Source organism: Phoenix dactylifera, unplaced genomic scaffold (assembly GCF_009389715.1).
Source record: "Phoenix dactylifera cultivar Barhee BC4 unplaced genomic scaffold, palm_55x_up_171113_PBpolish2nd_filt_p 000265F, whole genome shotgun sequence".
Lineage (NCBI taxonomy): Eukaryota > Viridiplantae > Streptophyta > Magnoliopsida > Arecales > Arecaceae > Phoenix > Phoenix dactylifera.
This window is the reverse complement of record NW_024067754.1, coordinates 350,500-372,055: the sequence shown is the minus strand read 5'-3', so window position 1 is coordinate 372,055 and position 21,556 is coordinate 350,500. Positions and strand designations below refer to the sequence as shown.

Below are 21,556 nucleotides of genomic sequence, written 5' to 3'. Positions count from 1 at the left end.
GGAGCAGGGGTATTCTCGGCGGCGGGGAAGGGGGCGGGGCCGTGGCGGCCACGGGAGGGGGCTCGAGAGGGGGCGGGCCGTGGCCAGTGGTGGCTGTTGGAAGGGGCTTGGGAGGTGGCGGGCCGTGGCCACGGCTGGCGGCGGCATTTTTCTTCCCCTTTTTCGGTGGGAATGGGAGATCAGTAGGGGCGGGGGCATTTTCGTCTCATGTTGGAATGTTGAAATATAGCTGGACCAGTTGTTAAACAAGAATTAAACGTTAGAAACCGGCCAAAAAAATAGACCGGTCATTAGTTTCCCCTATATTATTTGAATAGCCTTGGTTCAAAAGCAATATAGCTCGCAACTGCGAATTAGAAGGAATTACCTAATTTCATTATCACATAGGCATAAATTGGACGGAGCTCCGCCAGTCATCTTCTGGTGTACATCACTCATTGTCATGGCCTGCTCCACATGTAATATTGCTCCTTTCTGAGTCTGTAGTAACTTTTTTGAGGAGTCTTTAGTAATGTTAGCTGAATATTAGTCTCACTTCTATATCCATTGAAATTCTCAGACACGTAGCCAGTTTCTGCCATCTTATTGAAATGAAATGGATGGAGGTCATGTTCATCTCTTTACGGTCGTACGCAGCCAAGGGGACTGGTAATCGAAGGGTATTCTTCTTACAGCCTAAAACTTTTCCATGGCATAAAACCAGAAGGATGGTGGTTGGTCTGTCCAAGGAGACCTTAGTAAAGAAGACCAAGTGCGTCTCTGGTGATGGATCTAACAGCGTGTCATGGTAGTTTTTTATTTCTTTTTTAGAAAAAGTAAGAGGAGGCAGGCAGATTCACCATTTGATTCACACTGTAAAACAAAACCAAGAATAATCCGGAATTATCTGTCACAAGATCGGAAACTTCAGAACATCTTAGTATTAGGTGTCAACCTAATCATTCTTAGGAAACTAGCTGTGACCAAAGAAAGTAGGGAAGTATAAACATCCAATATGCACCTGAATTTTTTTGAGCAAAAATATGGATGTGAAATTGAAAGTAGAATTCCTCTCGAAAAAATAACGAAAGAAGAATGCAGGAAAAGATAAACTTATATGTATGTATATATGTATATACGATTTTTAAAATTTAGACTAATATCGAACTGATTTTTTTAATTTAAAAATTTGCAAACCAAAACCAAACTGACTGATCCAAACCGAATAGAAATAACGGGTTGGCTCGGTTTTACAGTTTGATCAGTTCTTTTGCACACCTCTACTTGTCTTTCTGCTTTTTGCCTTTTCTCGTTTCATTTATCAATGAAATATGAGGGGGCTTCCCAAAGAGTCAAACGTTAGCCGAAATCTCTATCTCATATGTTTCCTTCAAAGCAATATTTATGCTCAATGATTTCGTTATTGGATAACAAGGATTCTTTTTTTAAGGCCCAGTTGAAACGATGGATTGTCTGTGACCTTTGAAAAGTATACTCTTATGTCATGTTAATTCATAAACGGGAACAGCAACCATTCTTTGTGGAAATAGAGGAATTCCTCCTTCACAATTATTGGCTGAATTTGTCCATTATTGCATACGACAATTATTATAATTCCTGCAATCAATGACACCGATTACATTTTTAGGCCAGATATGTGTAGTCAAACAAACTATGGAAATAAGTTCCCTGCAGTCGATGCAAGGCACTTTTCACACGTCAAAGTCTTCACGTACCATGTAGAGCTGAGCATTTCCCAAGCAGGAGGGATCTTAGAAATTCTATAGATTGGCAGCTTCCCAAAGAGTGGTTAACACCAATCCCTAGCCAACGAACCCATGGCTTCGGCTCTCCTCCCCTTAATCCGCTCCCTGCTCCTTTCCTTGCTTCTGTATTGCAATCCGTATGCCGTCCACGGAGTAGCAAACAGCCATCATGTCCTTGGATCCGACTCTTTGAAGCCGGCAACTGCCTGCTCCAAACCCAAAGGTTAACACTCTCTTCACGCTAGCAGTTAATTGATTGGTTTTGGCTTTTGACTCGTCACCCTTCAGTACTCTATTTTATAACAATCCGAGCTAGCCTCCTCTTGCTTTGGAAAAGCAAACTAAAGTCGAACGAGTGCATGAAATAACCTTAATATTAGGTCATTTGTGTTGGTGAGCATAATAAATTATAATTGAGGGCTGGGATAAGGTTGTATATATGGGAGTTACTTAGACGCTCTTTATGATATTCAATCATAGTTCATGCTGATATATCAAGGTCTAAGATAATGAGTAGAATAATGTTTAACCTCTCTTTCAGTATGTTTTGTGTAAACAGCACGGGTTTGTACGATAACTTTTATTTATTTATTTATTATGTTTTATGGTCAGCATTCTATGACAGGAACTATATACGGTCTCGATCTATATTTCTGTCGTTGGGTGGATTGAAATAATATTTAAATACAAATCTCCATCGTAGGTTAAAATGATATGTTTGACACTGCAAGTGATTATGGCAAGATTTAGAATTTTTATATTATTTTAGGATTAAAAATTCATATTTATTCCACTTGACTGTTGAAAGTGCTAGTTTGTCGTAAACTTTCTGACGCGCTGTTTTACCCGCGGACCAAGTGCAAGTCTAAAGATAGCAAGCGTTTCCTAAAAGCAAAGATAATGCACGAATTACGAATATTATGGATAGTTATATTATTCATGAATTCTAATATTAATAACAACAGACTGTGTCTCTATGAATATACAGACAGTTTTCTCCAATTTATAGTGTATGTTGGTGGGTATGCATGGACTATATGTCGGGAAGAATGAAAGAATCATTTGGATACCTTTGTTTTTTTTGGGAATCATCATCAAATTAAAATCTAAAGCAAAGGAAATTTGGGAATATCTCATGAAGACACTTTGGCAATGGTCACCGCTAGACCTGCTCGTGGGACAGGCCGGACCGGGCTTAGCACTAAGTATGACTAAAATTACTGATTCTATGTACCTGGATTTCTAAGTCCACAAGCATGCTCATTTATCCGAACCTAGCTAGAGTTTGACTGAAATTGGAGGAATATGCAATGAGACTAAAAGAAGTCGGAACCATAGTAATTCCTGAATAGCTAAATTATGTCAAATATATATTTGAGCTGTTGCATGCTAATCATCCGTTAACTCGTTCCTAGTTAAATATGTGAAACATTTGTAGATGAGCTATTGCATGCTAATCATCGGTTACATGTACTTCAAATTATAAGATGCCTGCTTAGTATTGACCCTTCTGGCGTTTCTGCACAAACTCTTGCAGCATCCTCTGGTAATAAGCTGACGGTCGTTCACCGGCACGGCCCCTGCTCGCCCATCATCAACACCAGGCAAAAGCTGAACCACAGGCAGATCCTCCACCGTGACCAAGCCCGGGTCATTTCCCTCCACAACCGGATATCCGCTGCTTCCAGGAAGGATAAATCGACCGGCATCACGGTGCCCGACCATGTCGGCATCTCGTTCAGCACCTCAGACTACATCGTGACGGTGGGCTTCGGCACTCCCAAAAAGAGTTTCTCGGTGATCTTCGACACCGGCAGCGACATCTCATTGATCCAATGCAGGCCATGCGCCGGCGGGTGCTACTCCCAGAATGAGACGCTCTTCGACCCATCCCAATCGTCTACCTATGCCAATATATCATGCAGCTCAGCTGTCTGCCTCTCATTCGGCTCAGCTTGCGATGCATCATCGACTTGCATCTACGCTGTCCGATACGGTGACAATTCCTCCACTGTTGGCTTCCTTGCGCAGGAGACCCTCACCTTGACGCCCTCTAACGTGCTGACAAACTTCGAATTCGGGTGCGGGGAGAAGAACAAAGGCCTCTTCGGTAGCGTCGCCGGGCTGGTAGGCCTCGGCCGTGGCGAGGTGTCATTGGCATCGCAAGCAGCACAGGAATATGGCGGAGTCTTCTCCTACTGCCTCCCGCCGAGGGTCAGCTCGACCGGGTATCTGACACTGGGAGCCAGCGGGCCGGCCCCCAACGTCAGATTTACGCCGATGCTCGCCAATCCGGCGAAACCCTCCTTCTACTATGTTGAGCTAATAGGACTAAGTGTTGGAGGAAAGAATGTACCGATACCGCCGAGCACCTTCACAGATACCGGAACTATCATCGACTCCGGCACGGTGATCACCTACCTTCCATCGTCGGGCTACTCTGCACTTCGTGATGAATTCAGGCGGCAGATGGCAAACTATTCCATGGCGCCTCCACTGCCAATGTTGGATACTTGCTATAATTTTACTGGGGTTGGTTCGATATCATTGCCTTCGGTTGGTCTAAGATTTAGCGGCGGAGTGACGCTCGATGTCGATCCTTCGGGCATACTTTATCCTGCGAGCATCTCGCAAGCATGTCTAGCGTTTTCTGGAAACAGCGATCCGAGCTCGATCTCCATCATTGGCAACACGGTGCAGCGGACGTACGACATTGTTTATGATGTTGCCAGGGGAATGATTGGGTTCGGAGCCGGAGGCTGCAGCTGACGGATGGATATGGTAGTTATGACTTCTGATTGATGAGCCAATCTGGTAATCAAAAAACAAGAATAATGAAGCGCAGGAGTGATGCGCAGATGTAATAGAATAACGTGGACAAACTTACTACTGCTATATATCTTTGTTGTTGCTGTTGTTTTACGGAAACTGTTATCTTTATGCCAGTCAGTAATAGACCTTTCAGCTACCGTGCCTATGGTTGATTCCCAGTGGCTCTCTTGTAGGTTTAGGAGTTTTGAACGAGGAGACTCGGGAATCCATTGAGTTCTCCTCTCTCTCTTTCTCTCTCCCTTTAAAGTACTAATCCGTTTCGCTGCTGGTGCTTTGAGTTTTAATGACTTTCTGCATGATTTTTGGGTCAGATCCAGCTTCGACATAAGGATTCGATGAGACCCAGGGCCAACTAAGGAATTATTTTTCAGAAGACTTTGCCTCTCTTTTGCTGGATCCTCTCTTGAATGCGCTGATAGTTGAGAATCACTTCAATAAGCTTTTAATGTGAGGAGTGCTCTGAAATCGCATGGGATGCAATAACTCCTCTTTTTGCTTTGAATAGCTCTAACTCTCCTTCGGTGGTTGATAGACTTGAATGCTCTCAATGGATTTTCTCTCTTTTTATTGTTAATGCTTAGAACCACCTTTTATAACTTATCTCCTTGAAAACTAGCCATTAGAGAGGAGAAAAGAGTCGTTCTGACAAAACTGCACGTCCTAGCAAAGTATCCATTGAGATTGGAGTCGACCTCCCGTCTTGGAGTCGGCTCGGCTGAAATAGGAGACGTCTCATGAAAATCTGGAGTCGACTCGAATTCGGGCTCTTATAAATAAGCCCTCTGTCAATCATGTAACAGTCGGCTCGAAGAAATCGGGAATCGCCTCGCCCACGGCGTTTTCAAATGTGAACTACCAGCTATTTTTCAGGAGATGGTTCGAGCAATTCCGGAGTCGGCTTGCGTTCTGGTCTGTGCAAAATTGCTCTCGGCCTTTTTCTGTAGGAGTCGGCTCGTAAACAGTTCGACTCGACTGGGCCACTGTGCCGAAGAAATTACTTTGCGGCTTGAATTTGCGGGAGACGGCTCGAAACTTCTCGGAGTCGACTCGTGCACTGTAGCTTGAAAATTCGTTCTTTGTTTCCTCTGTAAGAGTCGGCTCGTGAAAATTAAAAGACCTAGATTCTGTTTAAACCCTTTTCAGATGATGAAAATTTTAAAATTGTAATCTAAACGCAACCACGCATCCACGAAAAGATTTGTGGGGGAAAAAATCTTGAAATATTAGTGTATTAAGAGTGTCTCGTATGTTATTGCTATTAAAAATTAAATATCTTTATGTTAAAAATCCAGTTCCAAAACTGGTTTCTTTTTTTTTTCGGCGCAATAGCGGCTCACACACTACGGGTGTGAATGCGGCCAACAAAATTAGAAAATAGAGAAACTGATTTTTCTTAGTTCACAAAGAGTTTCTCAACATCAACAAGAAAGAAGAGATTGTAATAATTCTACCAATTTCAATGTCAACAGCATCTACGTTAGGAGTAATGCTACTAAATTCTTCTGCACTGAAGGTATCTAGAACAATAGTGCTTTCGATGTATGACATGTCTCGCTCCTAGCAACAATTAATATATTGATTTTTTAAAAAAGGTTAGATCTGACGGCTGCGTATTCACCCTCGGTGGCATTGTTTGTTTAGAAAGTCGATTGTCTGTTCACCAGGAGAGTGTTGGCTCGGAGGGGGTGAGCATCACTCCAGATTGTGGGGTTTGCTAGGCGGCAAAGGAGTCTATACTCCACGTCTTGTTCGGTTGCCAGCGTGCTGCTCAGATTTGGGAGTGTGCTTCGGTCTCTTTTGATTTGTGTCGGGGATGAGCATCGATTGAGGATTTTCTAATCTTCTTGGCAGAGTCCTCTCGGAGGCCCGACCAGCAAGAGCAGGGGATTACGGCAGCTTATCTAGCTTAACACTACTGTCTAGATAGAATCTCTTCGAGGATAGAGATACACATCCAAGAGTGGGGGTGGATAGGGCCTTACTTCATGCAGCGGAGGTCCTCGACATCACTGTGTCGGCGTCTCTTGGGTTGGTTAGGAAAATCTGGGGCTCTCACTCCGCTCATGTAGCATTCAGGATTATTCTCATCTCCTGAGAGCTCCCACCCCTTGGTTTTTTCAAGGTAAACTTTGACGATAATGTCATAGCAGGTTGATGCTGCGATGCCGGGTTTGTCATCAGAGATCAGCAGACCAGATTAGTGGCGGGCGGGGGCCGACGCATCTTTGATCAAACTGTTGCTGGGGCCGAGGTTAGAGCTGCTTGGGAGGGTGTTTTGAATGCAAAACAAGTGCTAGTGCGGGCTGCATTATTCTTGAGAGGGATGCCGCCACGGTGATTGAGGGGATTCAAAATCCCAAGCAGTCTGCTGGGAGGATGCGGCTGCTCCATGACATTCGCTGTCTTTTAGGTGAATGTATTTTCTTCCGAGCCTCTACTATGTATAGGGAGGCCAACAGTGCTACGGATTGGGTAGCTTTTTATGCGGTCCACCACTTCGGTGATGTCATCTGGGAGGGACATGACCCTGTACAATCTTTCTTGCATTTTGACTTTATGGACTATACTCACACATGGTGTATGTGAGTCGCCGATGTACCAAAAAAAACAAAAGAAAAAAAAGAAAAGAAAAGAAGATTAGATCATCATACTGATTTGCCAGCTGAGCTTCTCATAGTACAATGAGATTTTAGAAGACATTATGCTGATACCACAATCAGTTAATAGAAGCCATAAGATATAATAACTCTATGTAATGGTGAATAAAGAAATAAAGAAGAGTAGATGTAAAGAGATTAACCAATCAGCCATGTTCCCCTCCTTTTCTTTTTGGGTACAAGCATGGGCTTTAACCTGAAATTAGAGACTGGATGCAATTCTAATTTCTAAGAGCCAGAAACACAGGATCTGAAAACTCCAACATACAAACTAGATATGTTACGGTGGAAAGAGAAAACTGCAACACAGCCGCATCATCTCAGGCTTAAAGCTGAATTTTCCCCAACTTTGATGTACAACGCTGTCATTGTTGTAACTTGTTTCACGTAGCAATACTCATTTTTTGAACTGTCACTCCGGTAATGTTAAATGTATGGGGCGAAATTAATTCCTAACTCTCCAAAAGAACGAACCTGGTATAACAAAAAGTTTCCGTTGACCGGTTCTAAAATCTTTAGTCCAATGACTTCACTAATTTTCAATCCTTGAGAGCCTTTTATTTTTTAATAAAATACCAAAAATGCCCCTGCCCCTCTTGATCTCCTATTTCCACCGAAGAAGAAGAAGAAAAAGGGGGTCGCAACAGCCAACCGCGGCCGCCGTCGGCCACGGCCCGGCACCCTCCAGAACCCCCTCCCACGGCCGCCTTGGCACCTCCCCACCATGGGGCGGGGGCATTTCCGACAGCCTCCCGCATCTTGCGGCCGGCGCCTGCCATAGCCTGGCCCCCTCCTGTGTCCGTCGTGGCTGGCGGCAGCCACGGCTCGTTCCCCTCCCGTGTTCGCCGCGGCCCAGCCCCTTTCCGGTGCCGCCGGCCTCACGGAAGGAGAAGACTTCTCTGCTAGCCAGCCGCTGCCGACTGCGGCCTGGCATCCTCCCACAGCCGTCATGGCCCAGCCCTTCCGGGCCGGCCTCATAGGAGGAGAAGAAAGGAGAAGAAAGAAGAAGAAGGGAGAAAGAGAAGAAAAAAGAAAAAAAAAGAAAAAAAAAAAGAAGAAAAAAAAGAAAAGGAAGAAAAAAAGAAAAAAAGAAAAGAAACAATAAATAAATATATATATGAACAAATAAATAAATAAATAAGATAATAAATAAATATATTTTAATAAAATAAAATAATAAATAAATGAAGAAAGGAGGCCGGGCCGCGACTGTCGTAGGTGCCGCCGACCACGGCCAGGCCATCTCCCGTGGCCGCCACAACTCTGCCCCCTTTTGATGCTGCCGGCCTCGCGGGAGGAGAAGAAAGGAAAAGAAAGGAGAAAGAAGAAGGGAAGAAGGGAAGAAAAAAGAAAAAAAAGAAAAGAAAAGAAAAGAAAAAAAAATAAATAAAAAAATAAATGCATAAATATATATATATATATATGAATGAACAAATAAATAAATAAATATATTTCAATGAAATAAAATAATAAATTAAATAAATAAATAAAAAGGAAAATAATGAGTGAGTGGAAAATAATCTGATCGTTATGATATTGATAGGTACAGTAGATTTGTCACCATTTTAATTAATTAAGCTTGGAACTCCATTCATATAACCTCGAACATAGTTACACTACAGCAAAATTGGTTTTTTCCGACACTTTTTTGCCGACGTTTTATACAAGCGTCGGCGATTTCCTTTGTAGCGCCTAAAACGCCCGACGCTTTTAAAAAGCGTCGGCAATATACGACGCTAATTTGCATCATTGTATCATAGAACCTAAGACGACGCGTATTCGCATCGTCGAAAACCTAATTCTAAACAAAACCCAGCGGCCGCCCCCCTTCTCCTCCATCCTCGATCGATATCAAGCCCTAGCCGATCCTAGCTCCTCCCTCCTCCGCCTCCACGCTCTCCAAAACCTAGGGTTTCTAGGGTTTCCTGAGCGCCGACCCTTGTCCCCTCCTCCTCCCTCCTCTTCGGTGGCGGCGGTCCAGCATTCGGCGTCCTCCGCACCCTCTCCTCCAACCGCTTCTCCCAACGAATCTCCCGCCGAAGGTATGGAAGATATTTTTCTTGTTCCGTTCTAATTTCGCAGTTTTGATCTCGTGATAGCGTTATAATCTCTAAATATTTTTCTTGTTGTTTAGATGGTAAATTCTGCGATCTTTATGAAATTGCAATGTAGTGCTATTTTGCTTATTAAAAGGAAAAGTTTGCTGAAGGGGATGAAAACATGAGATTTCTTTTCATGATGAAGAAGCAACAATGCAAATTTATATTCAACTTTTAACTAATAGATTTATTTTTTCTTGGCTAGCAGTAAAGCCAGCATGCAAACATTTATGCCTTCCACTTGCTTTTGTCAAACAGAAAGCAAATGATCTTTCTGAAGATGATGCTAAGTTGATAACTTACCAATCCAATCCATTGCATACACTTTAAATCCATTATCATTCAGAGTTGATAACTTACCAATCCAATCCATTGCATACACTTTAAATCCATTATCATTCAGTTGCTTCGCAAAATAATTATATCTTCTACTGCAGACCACAAAACATTTTCCTTCAGCAGCATTTCAAAATTTATGCATAAGCTCCTGTAGTTGCCTTAATAAATTTCAGTGGAATGAGATGTTAACACACCTGTGCTCATTCAAGCCATGCAAAAGAACCACCAGTCCCCTGCACCACGTAAACAAAAATCAGCAGGTGTCTTGAATTGAGAGATTTAAGAAATTCCGAATTCTGTAATTTAGATAGGGCGACAAAAGGCAAACCATACAGCCCTGCACAATTGTTAGTGCAAGACACAATGGGCATATACAAGGATTCTAGATCGAACATCCTCCATGATTCAGAGCCAGAAAAATTCAATGATGATGGTGATTTACATTGAGAACTTTAAATACAAGGACTAAATGTCAGCACAACTTCCAGAACTCGTAGCAAGCTAACAAACCATGCACTGTTGCATCTTGTAAAGTTTTCGCATCAACATGACATATAACCACTCATCCTAGAAAAGAAAGGCAAGCAAAGCCCTCATCGTTCTGCCGGGGAACCCGCCACTCTGAAAAAGATTATATGGTTTAGTAATTTCTAGGAGATATAGTGTAGTTCCTGTAGTCTGAAGTTGTTACATCCTTCCCACTATATATTGGTATTCAAGCATCAAATGACCTTCCCAGTTTCAAGGAATGACATAGAAGTGAAAATTTTCCTATTTTAATTTGGAATTTATTGTCTGATGTAGCTCGAATTGTAGGGCTTACAAGTATCAGTTATGCACATAGAATTATTGCATTAATATGTGCTTTCTACTTAGGACTATTTGCTTATTCTGTATTTTGTCCTTGGGCAATCACTCTCTCCATGTGCATTATGCACACCTGCACATTATTGAATACTATGCATATCATCTGCTTATAGTTTGCATTAATCACAGGTATAGATTGAGAGTTTATTTGCTGAATACCTGTTAATACTATGATGATACACCATTGAAAAGAGTTGGTTATTACCGTTACCTGCTTAGACAGTAGATAGCAGAGGCATCTGTTCTGAGAGAAAGCCTGATGTCACTGCCTTTAGAAATTAAGATGGATCCAGTAAATTCATTTTTGGGAAGATTGCTTCTGGAAGAGCTAACTCCTGTTGTCATGGTCCTCTCAACTCCTCTTGCTGAAGATGCTTGCCAAAAGAATGGACTAAATTTTGTTGCAAGAGCATTAGATTGTTAACAAAGTTTTCAAAACTAGCAGAGGTTGAAAAAGATCTCTCTGAAGATCTTGATACACACGAAACATCGTGTATTGAAATTATGCAGCATACTCATGAATTTTTCCAAAACTAGCATCACTAGTATATCTAATGATATACTCTTTAAATCTTGTATATGGCCTATGAGGTATCTCACCAAAAGGCCAGCCAGGCTTGATAAAATTGAACTGTGACCAACTGATCAACACTTATCTCTTGAAATAGCAGATGTTGCTAATTTTTATGGAGTCCTCAGTTAGCGGTTCAGAGGGAAAGCCATATTATCTAAATGCATATTTTAGGGGGGATGCCACAGAAAACATCTGAAATTGTGATTTACAAGCATTTTAGTGACAAAAATGATCTATGCTGCCATTTATATGCATAACTTTCAAAACAAGATTACTGGCATTTACTTGAGAAAGTTCAGTGAGAGGGGAAGTTAATAAAAGTTTTCAGAGATGAGTGAAATAGACATATTCTATTGCAATTCATTTAGATTTTATTTATTATTTAACTAATATTGCTTTCTTTTGTGCATACTAGGTAACAACATGCCGCGAGGAAAACGATTCAGAGATGTTGAGTTTCAGCACACATCCATGGGATCTTCTTCCGATCAGTCCCTACGGTCCCAATAGCCCGACGAGCCCCAGCAACACGAGTCTCAGTCTGCGCACGTGCCACTGTTGATTGTCCAGACATGGATGACGTGCACATCCAAGGTAATTTGATTTACATTTTTAATATTAATTTTTCTTACAATCCATGGATATTTTATCTTATTTTTATAGATGGACTGGGGAGAGTGAGGACACGAGGACCCACTCGAGCACAGGACGTGTGGAGCCTACGTGAGGATGAGAAGATCGTCGTCCAATGCAATGAACTGGGGCAGCCTATCAAGAGGGCTGCAAGCATTTTATCGACTTTTCTAGGATCAGTTGCGCGGAAGGGTCAATTGTGTCCGCTCAACTATATGAAATGGAATGAAATGCTTCCTTCATATGAGGTTGAGCTTCTTAAAGTTATTGAGATAAAGAATTGAATTTGCTTACTATCATAATTTTATTTTTTGATTTATCATTGTTATAACATTCTTGACTTTGGTGTAGAAAAAGTTTGTCCTTCCTAAAGAGAGCCATGATTGGGTGCTGAAGTCCGTCAACTGCAAGTGAAAAGAATATAGGGCCAAGTTAAAGGCGGACTGGAAGCATGATGGTATGACAGAAGAGGAGGTTGCCCATGTTTGTCCTCCTGATGTAATCCCTCATCAGTGGAGGGAGCTTGTTCACTACTGATTTTTCGAGAAAACTCAGGTTGTGTATATTTTTTCAATACTTTAGATTGTATTTACTAATAATATAGATTACAAATTTATACATTAAATATATTATATTGTTTATTCTTTTTTTGGGAAGACATATTCCAATATTGGTAGAGCTGCACGAGCCTCTCAGACTGTTCCTCATACTTCAGGCTCGATGAGTTATGCTAGGCGTAGAGCTGAATTCGTAAGTTTTTTTTGAAACTCTTTGAAACTATTTATAACTATTCTATCATATAACATGTATCAAGATAACTAGCTTGCCAATATACTTTTTGTTGTAGATGGATGATAATGGGAGGGAGCCTGGTAAGGTGGAGTTTTATAAGATGACTCACACCCACTGAGATGGCAGTTTTGTTCGGAAGGAGTCAAGAGATATAGTTGTATGTATTCATCTTTGAATCTTTCAACGATATTATTATTAGTTCTATTATTGGCATACATTAATTTGACTTTTTTTTGAGAGATATAGGATAGGGCAACAACTCTTATTTCAGAGCGCGTCGGAGAGTCATCATCATCCGACGCGACCAGTCATATTGAAGCTCAGGTGCTTGCTGAATTATTGGGCCCAGAGCGTTATGGTCAAGTGAGGGGTTATGGTGTTGAAGTTACCCCCACTCAGTTATCTGCAGTGGGCATGTATATAAGAAATGCTGGAGAAGGCAGTAACAATGCAGAAGTTAGAAGACTTCGGGCAACAATTGAAGATATGAAGGATCGCCATCAGGCAGAGTTGGCGGAGCTGAAGCAGAACCAACAAACTTTGCAGTCTCAGCTTGAGCATATTTCATCTATGTTACAGCGATTTCTCCCTCCTCAGGTAAATAACTATATGTATTTGATGACTACATAATTATTATTTTGCATGAATTAATGATTTTCATATTCCTAACTTCTAAAGTTTCTTTTTTTTTTGTAGATTTCTGATACTTCAACAGCTCGCAGAGATGATGATGGGGCTGAATCCGGTCCCTGATATTTTTTAGACTGTTATCTAAAGAGTTTTATATATATCTTTCTTATATTTTTCAAAATACATTGTAATTCTAAACTTATGTAAATTTAATCTTATATGACAATATGAATGTTTTGAATGATCTATATGTTTGTCTTGATGTAAATGTAATGCAGGTTCATATTACTATATTATATTTCTTAATATGCTTTTGTTTTTCTTTTTTTTTAAAAAAAATCCACTCCCGACGCTTTAAAGCGTCGTTAAAAACCCGCTTTGGAACGCTATCGCCGACGCTTTCAAAGCATCGGTAAAAAACAGGATTTAGACGACGCTATATAAGCATCGGTAAAAACCAACCTGGACGCCGAGTTAGCAGTTTACGCCGATGCTTTATTGCGTCGGCAAAACAAAGTACGCCGACGCTTTAGGAAGCGCCGGTAAAGCACAGGTTTTGCCGACGCTTTCCTAAAGCATCGTTAAAAACTTTTCCTACTCAAGTATCGGCAACGCTTTTGCGACGCTTTCCATTGCGTCGGTGGGGTTTTTGCCGACGCTAAATAGCGTCGGGAATGGTTATAAAAAATGCCGTGAAAAACTATTTTTCTTGTAGTGTTAACTCACCATTGCAATTAGCTAGTAAGCTTGGTACATAGGTAATATAGCATGACACACATTAAAGTAACCTTAGCACACAGTTAATCAATGTTAAGTGAATACTTAATCTAGCCTGGCACACACAATTAAGTTTCTCGAACACACATAAGTAAACTTAGAACACACTTAATCTAGCATGGCATAAAATCTTGGAACACACTTAATTTAGCCCGAAACACACTTAAATCTTTCCTAAATCTTCTCTGCAATTAGGTTAGTAAGCTTGGTACATAGGTAATTTAGCATGTCATATATTTAAGTAAGCTTGGCACGTAGTTAATCAATGTTAAACACTTAATCTAGCCTGGCTCACATAGTTAAGTCATCTTGACACACAGTAAGTAAACTTGGAACATACTTAATCTAGCATGGCACAAAATCTTGGAACACACTTAATTTAGCCCGAAACATACTTAAATCTTTCCTGCACGTAGTTAAGTCTTCTCTGTAATTAGGTTAGTAAGCTTGGTATACAGGTAATATAGCATGGCACACATTTAAGTAAGCTTGGCAAGCAGATAATCAATGTTTGAACACTTAATCTAGCCTGGCACACAGTTAAATTTTCTCGACACACAGTTAAATCCACTATACCTATCAATGTCATAAAGATCAGATTATTGGCCACTCACTCAATATTTTTTTTCTTTTTCTTTTCTTCTTCTTTTTTTTTCTTCTATTTTCTCCTCCCGTGAGGCCGGCGATGCCAGAAGGGGGCCGAGCCGTGGCGGCAATGGCCGCAGTGGCTTTATTTATTTATTTATTTTTTTCATTATAATATCTTTATTTATTATCTTATTTATTTATTTATTCGTTCATTCATATATATGTATGTACTTATTTATTTAATTTTCTCTTTTATTTTTTATTTTCTTTTCTTTTCTTCTTTTTTTTTTGTTCTTCTATTTTCTCCTCTCGTGAGGCCGGCGGCGCCAGAAGGGAGCCGGGCCGTGGCGGCCGCAGCCGGCAGCAGCCGTGGCGGATTTATTTATTTATTTATTATTTTATTTCATTACAATATATTATTTATTTATTTGTTTGTTCATTGATATATATATATATATATGTGTGTGCGCGCGCGCGCATTTATTTATGCATTTATTTATTAATTTATTTATTCTTCTTTTCTTTTCTTCTTTTTTTTCTTTTTCTTTCCTTTTTTTCTTCTCTTCTTCCCTTCTCATTCTTTCTTCATTCTTCTTTCTTCTCCTCCTGTAAGGCCGGCGGTGCCGGAAGCAGGCCGGGAACAGCAACCATTCTTTGTGGAAATAGAGGAATTCCTCCTTCACAATTATTGGCTGAATTTGTCCATTATTGCATACGACAATTATTATAATTCCTGCAATCAATGACACCGATTACATTTTTTGGCCAGATATGTGTAGTCAAACAAACTATGGAAATAAGTTCCCTGCAGTCGATGCAAGGCACTTTTCACACGTCAAAGTCTTCACGTACCATGTAGAGCTGAGCATTTCCCAAGCAGGAGGGATCTTAGAAATTCTATAGATTGGCAGCTTCCCAAAGAGTGGTTAACACCAATCCCTAGCCAACGAACCCATGGCTTCGGCTCTCCTCCCCTTCGTCCGCTCCCTGCTCTTTTCCTTGCTTCTGTATTGCAATCCGTATGCCGTCCACGGAGGAGCAAACAGCAATCATGTCCTTGGATCCGACTCTTTGAAGCCGGCAACTGCGTGCTCCAAGCAAAGGTTAACACTCTCTTAACGCTAGCAGTTAATTGATTGGTTTTGGCTTTCGACTCCTCACCCTTCAGTACTAGTACTCTATTTTATAACAATCCGGGCTAGCCTCCTCTTGCTTTGGAAAAGCAAGCTAAAGTCGAACGAGTGCATGAAATAACCTTAATATTAGGTAGTCATTTGTATTTGGTGAGCATAATAAATTATAATTGAGGGCGGGGATAAGGTTGTATATATTTTGGGAGTTACTATGGCGCTCTTTATGATATTCAATCATAGTTAATGCTGATATATCAAGGTCTAAGCTAATGAGTAGAATAATGTTTAACCTCTCTTTCGGTATTTTTTGTGTAAACAGCAAGGGTTTGTACGATAACTTTTATTTATTTATTTATTATGTTTTATTGTGAGCATTCTATGTCAGGAACTATATATGGTCTTTATCTATATTTCTGTTGTTGGGTGGATTGAAATAATATTTAAATACAAATCTCCATCATAGGTTAAAATGATATTTTTGACACTGCAAGTGATTATGGCAAGATTTAGAATTTTTATATTATTTTAGGATTAAAAATTCTTATGTATTCCACTTGATTGTTGAAAGTGCTAGTTTTTTTTTTTTTTGCCTAAACCAGGTGCTTCATACAGTACGTGTGTGAATACACCCAATAAGATCAAAATACAGTAACTCACGGAGTGCCAATGGCAACTCCCCCTCCCCCGACCAAAGGGCATACCCCGAATGGTGGGCCACATAGGCAGCTACCCAATCGGCTGCCCCGTTGGCCTCCCTGAATACATGCTTGACCTGGATGGCCATCCCATCTCTCATCATCACCACAATATCGCGGATCAAGGGGTGGTCTGTGCCCTCACCCCTCAACCCCCTCTGAATCCACCCGATGACAGTGGCCGAGTCGCCTTCCAACGTAATCGAGCTGGCCCGCAACACAATCCGTGCATGACGAAGGCCTGCCCAGGCTGCCCGCAGCTCTGCTCCGGGGATCGATGTATCAAACAACTGGCAGCCACCTACGGCTACCGCCCTAGCGTGCGAGTCCCGTATGACAAAACCTACACTGCCACGCATGCCGCCATCCAAAACCGACCCATCGAAGTTGACCTTGAGGAAGCTCGGGGGTGGGGCTTCCAGGTGAAAAACACCATCCGAGGAGCTGCCGAAGCAAGAGGGGAGCCCCAGGTGTCCCAAGCTGTCAAAGGTCTGTCTGTAGATAGGGTGGGCCTGATCTCTGTGGCCTGTGCCCGAGCAAGCTCTGCCACAAACCTCGGTGACATCCTACGCTCGCCAAGAGTACGAGCGTTCCTAGCCAACCAAATCTGATATGCTGTGCAAGTCGCTCTGATACCCTCCTCGCGAGTCTGTGAACTGGCTAACCACTGTCGTATCACCCTGAGAAACTGTAGTCGCGCACTCCGCGCTCCCTGCGGGATCCCAGTCCACTGCCATGTCGCCCTCGCCCATGTACACTGGAAGAGCATATGGTCCACTGACTCCTCAGCTCCACACGTCTCACACTCTACCGGGACCCCCCCGCCTCGCCTGCTCAGCTCTGCTCTCGTCGGAAAACGGTCCCAGCATATCTTCCATAGGGAGAGAGCTACCCTCGGGTGAAGTCCCGACCTCCAGGTCCAGGTGCAGTCCGGCCCCGACTCATGCTCCGCCTGAATAATGCGGGAAAGATCTCCCAGTCTGACACTGGCTCGGCTCGAGGTACCCCACACCCTGACGTCCGGCCCCCCACATTCAGGTAACGGAAGGGACCGAATCCTTGCAGCTAGGTGTGCCCCGAACAACAACCTGAGTCTGGCCTCATCCCACTCTGCCCCTCCTGAGACTAGGAGGTCACACACCCGTAGTCCCTCCACTGCCTCGGTATCAACCATAGTCGGCCAGCAACTCAGGAGAAGGGAGTCCACCCATGAATCGCCGGTCACATCAATACTCCGGCCGTCACCAATCAAACACCTAGTATGTGCCAATACAGATGGCATATACCTCCTGATCTCGCGCCACATGAAGGAGACTCGACGACCCCCCCCCCCCCCGCCACTGAAACCCCCCGACCATATCTAGCTGCCATCACCTGACTCCAGAGGCCATGTGGCTCTAACAGGAACCGAGCCGCGTGCCGAGCAAGGAGCGCCTCGCGCCTCACTATGAGGAACTGCACCCCCAAGCCACCCTCGCCAGTAGGAAGGCAAACATGCTCCCATGCCACCAGGTGCACTCCGTGACCTCCACCGTATGACCCCCACAAGAAGCTCCGAAGAAGGCGCTCGATCCTCAACAGAATCGTCTTCGGAACCACTGGGTTGGCCATAAGATACACCGGTATGGATCCCAGCACCGCTCTAACCAGTGTCACTCTCCCCATCATGGATAGGGAGGATGCCCTCCATCCCTCCAACCTGCTCTGGACTCGCTGCACCAAACCCGAGCACTCTGCCACCCGTAGCCTCCGGCCAGTAATAGGAACGCCTAGGTAGGTGAGCGCCCCCTCCTGCTCTGGTATCTGCGGTATCCCTCTGATCTCCTGTCTGACTCTGCTCTCCGTACTGGGGCTGAAAGAAATGGTAGACTTAAGCAAATTCACTCTCTGACCGGATGCCGCGCAGTAGCCAGCCACCACCTTGCGGAGAACCTGAGCGTCTGAAATCCGTGCCCTGGTCAAAAGAAGACAATCATCAGCAAAGAGTAAATGGGAGATAGGGCGAGCCCCCGTGACAAGATATCAGCACAGATAATAAACAAGTAAGGGGATAAGGGGCATCCCTGTCGTAATCCTAAGGTGGACTCAAAGAAGGATGACGGTGTGCCGTTGACCAAGATAGAAAATTTTGGCCCACGGACACACCCCATCACCCAATCAATCCACTGCCTGGGGAAATCGTAAGCCTCCAACGCCCGCTGAAGAAAACTCCACCTGATCCTATCATAAGCCCGCTCCATATCCAGCTTGACTGCCATTAGGCTGTTCCACTTCGAAGCTCGCCGAAGATCCCATATCATTTCCTAGGCCAACATAACATTGTGAGAAATATTTCTGCCAGCCACAAAAGCCCCCTGCTCCTGGCTAATGATGTCAGGTAAGAGGGGCTTCATCCTGCCCACCATAATTCTTGCCACAACCTTGTATAAGGTTGTGCACAAGCTGATAGGACGAGAGTGATAGGGCGCGGTCGCATTCTGACGCTTAGGTATGAGCGTGATGAAGGTAGCCTTCCAACCCACAGGCATAGCTGCCTGGGTAAAGAAGCACTGAATAGCCTCCACCACCGCTGGTCGGATGATACTCCAGTACTGCCGAAAGAAGAAAGGGGGAAAGCCATCAGGTCCAGGGGCCTTGTCCGGAGTCAAGGCCCAGACTGCCTCCTGTACCTCCAGCGCCGACACCGGCCAGATCAAGGATACACTCTCAGCGTAACGAATACCCACATTCACCCTCAGAGAGCGGTCCCCATCACTGGCCTCCTCATCCTCCGTCCATCTAGTACGGAAAAAGTCGAGTAAGACCTGACGGATGGCAGGCTCGCCCTCCACTCGATGTCCAGACCCATCTCGCAGAGAGTGAATCATGCTCCTCCGTCTCCGTATAACCGTAGTCCGATGGAAGAACCTAGTATTACGATCCCCCTCGCTTACCCACTGCACCCGAGATTTCTATTGCCAGAAAGTCTCATGTTGACGTAACAGCGAGTGGTGAGTCGCGAGCAATCCCCGGAGATCAGCCATATCGTCCTTTGGGAGCATACCACCTAGATCTTCCTTTCTTTGCAACTCAGCGATCGAGGACTCTACGCCCTCCCTTGAAAGTGCTAGTTTGTCGTAAACTTTTTGACGCGCTGTTTCACCTCGGACCAAGTGCAAGTCTGAAGATAGCAAAGATAATTCACGGATTACGAATATTATGTATAGTTATATTATTCATGAATTATAATATTAAATTATAGTGTTTGTTGGTGGGTATGCATGGACTATATGTCGGGAAGAATGAAAGAATCATCTGGATACCTTTGATTTTTTGGCAATCATCATCAAATTAAAATCTAAAGCAAAGGAAATTTGGGAATATCTCATGAAGATTCTTTAGCAGTGGTCACCACTACACTTGCCCGTTAGACAGGCTGGACCTAGCTTAGCACTAAGTATGACCAAAATTAACGAGATCCAAGCTTTGACCTTTGGATTGGACCTAGGATTGTTTTTGGACCACGTGACCTGCATGCCTATTAATTTTTAGCCCACCAAAAATGGATCCGATCCTTTTTTTTTCTTTGAATAAAAATTGGTGAAAACAGTAAAGAAGCGATTTTCATTTATAAATTTGGTGATTTTTTTTTTTTTGTGGTTGGGATTGACACACCTTTAGATAGACGACGCCGACGGCTTATAGAGCTAGTGGTTGGCGACATCGGCCTAGGAGAAGAGAGTGGAATTGTCACCGATGAGACGGACGTCGGCGGCTCTAGCGGAAGAAGGCCTTCACAGCCGCGAATCTTGAAGTAGGGTCGATGTAAACACGAGTCTAACCTATTTGGAGGGTAAGCTGAAATTTCAAATCGTAGTTCTATTAAGCTTAAAATCTTGATCCATATTCATTCAAAATGCTTTGGGTTCAGGTGAGCCATCCGGTATTGAAACAATTAATCACCAATGAGCTCATGAGATATTTATGTGAGTATGCGAGGGCTCATGCGAGCGTGTGTTTATTTCCACATCGGGAAGATTTTGGGTACTTAGATAGATCTAAGGAATCCCAAAAAATACTTTTTGATTTGTCTTTTTGGTATAGGTCCTAAGTTGTTACAAATAGTATCAAAGCGAATCCGGCCCATAGTTTATGTGGATTAAGAAATACTGTAGCACAGGCTTATTGAAGTTGATTATAAACCAATCGTAGTGCTTGTGATTAAATTTGAATAGATTAGGATTTTTTATCTGACGAAAACGTCAGAACTTAAACAGAAGAAGAATGTGAGTATGTGAGGATTCATGCAGACGTGAAGACGTGTACTTAATTAATCCTATATCGATTATTCGTCGAAAAGATTTTGGATGACATGACCCAGAAAAAAAAAAAAAAAACTTCCCACAGCTTGTACTAAGCCTCGGTCAAACCTAACACTAATTGGTATTTCCTTTTCTTTATTTTTTCCTTAACTTCTTAATTTCAGGGTCAAACCGGACCTTGCTGGCCGTAACCCACCGACACGGTCCCTGTTCACCAATCCCTAGCAAGACGCGCCCAACACTGGGTGAAATCCTGCGCCAAGACCAACTGCGCGTCAATTATCTCCAGCAAGTGGCATCACATGGCTCCAGAGAAACCCGGGTACAGGAATCCCAGACAAGCGTCCCGGCAAAACTTGGTTTTGCACTGGGCTCTGCTGAATACGTCGTGACGGTCGGCTACGGCACACCCGAGCAAAACCAGACTGCATGTGGACTTCGACACTGGAAGTGACATCAGCTGGATCCAATGCCAGCCATGCCCGGCCTGCTACCCACAACAAGAAAATTACTTCAATGCATCTCAATCTTCTTCCTATGCTTCAATCCCCTGCAGCTCTCCCGAGTGCTCGCTGTCCTTCCAACATGCTTGCTCTAACTCTACCTGTCACGCCCCGAGCCCGAGGCGCGGCAGACGCCGCTCGCCCGCACGGCGGGCCGCGCAGGCGTGCAAGGCATCGGATTACATCAAAGCAAATACAGATGTTCAAGACTTTATTTAAGGATTAATAGCAGATGCTTAAAATTGACAAAATACTTAAAATCATTCAAAAGCAGTCTTACAAAATTTCAAAATAGCATATGCCAACATGATCCAAATGTTCAGACTAATCTAAAATGCTAATAACTGAAGGAATAATCGTCGGAAACTCTAACGCACTCCCCAATCCCGTG

At 43.1% G+C, this 21,556-nt stretch overlaps 1 protein-coding gene across 1 annotated transcript; it reads left to right on the top strand.

The window, feature by feature from the left end:
* Positions 1 to 1,731: 1,731 nt before the first annotated feature.
* On the top strand, positions 1,732 to 21,207 carry LOC120105354 (aspartyl protease family protein At5g10770-like). The gene is made up of 2 exons (XM_039117720.1): positions 1,732 to 1,968; positions 20,827 to 21,207. The coding sequence occupies exons 1-2, from the start codon at positions 1,818 to 1,820 to the stop codon at positions 21,114 to 21,116; spliced, it is 441 nt and encodes a 146-aa protein (XP_038973648.1). The 5' UTR covers positions 1,732 to 1,817; the 3' UTR covers positions 21,117 to 21,207.
* Positions 21,208 to 21,556: the final 349 nt, after the last annotated feature.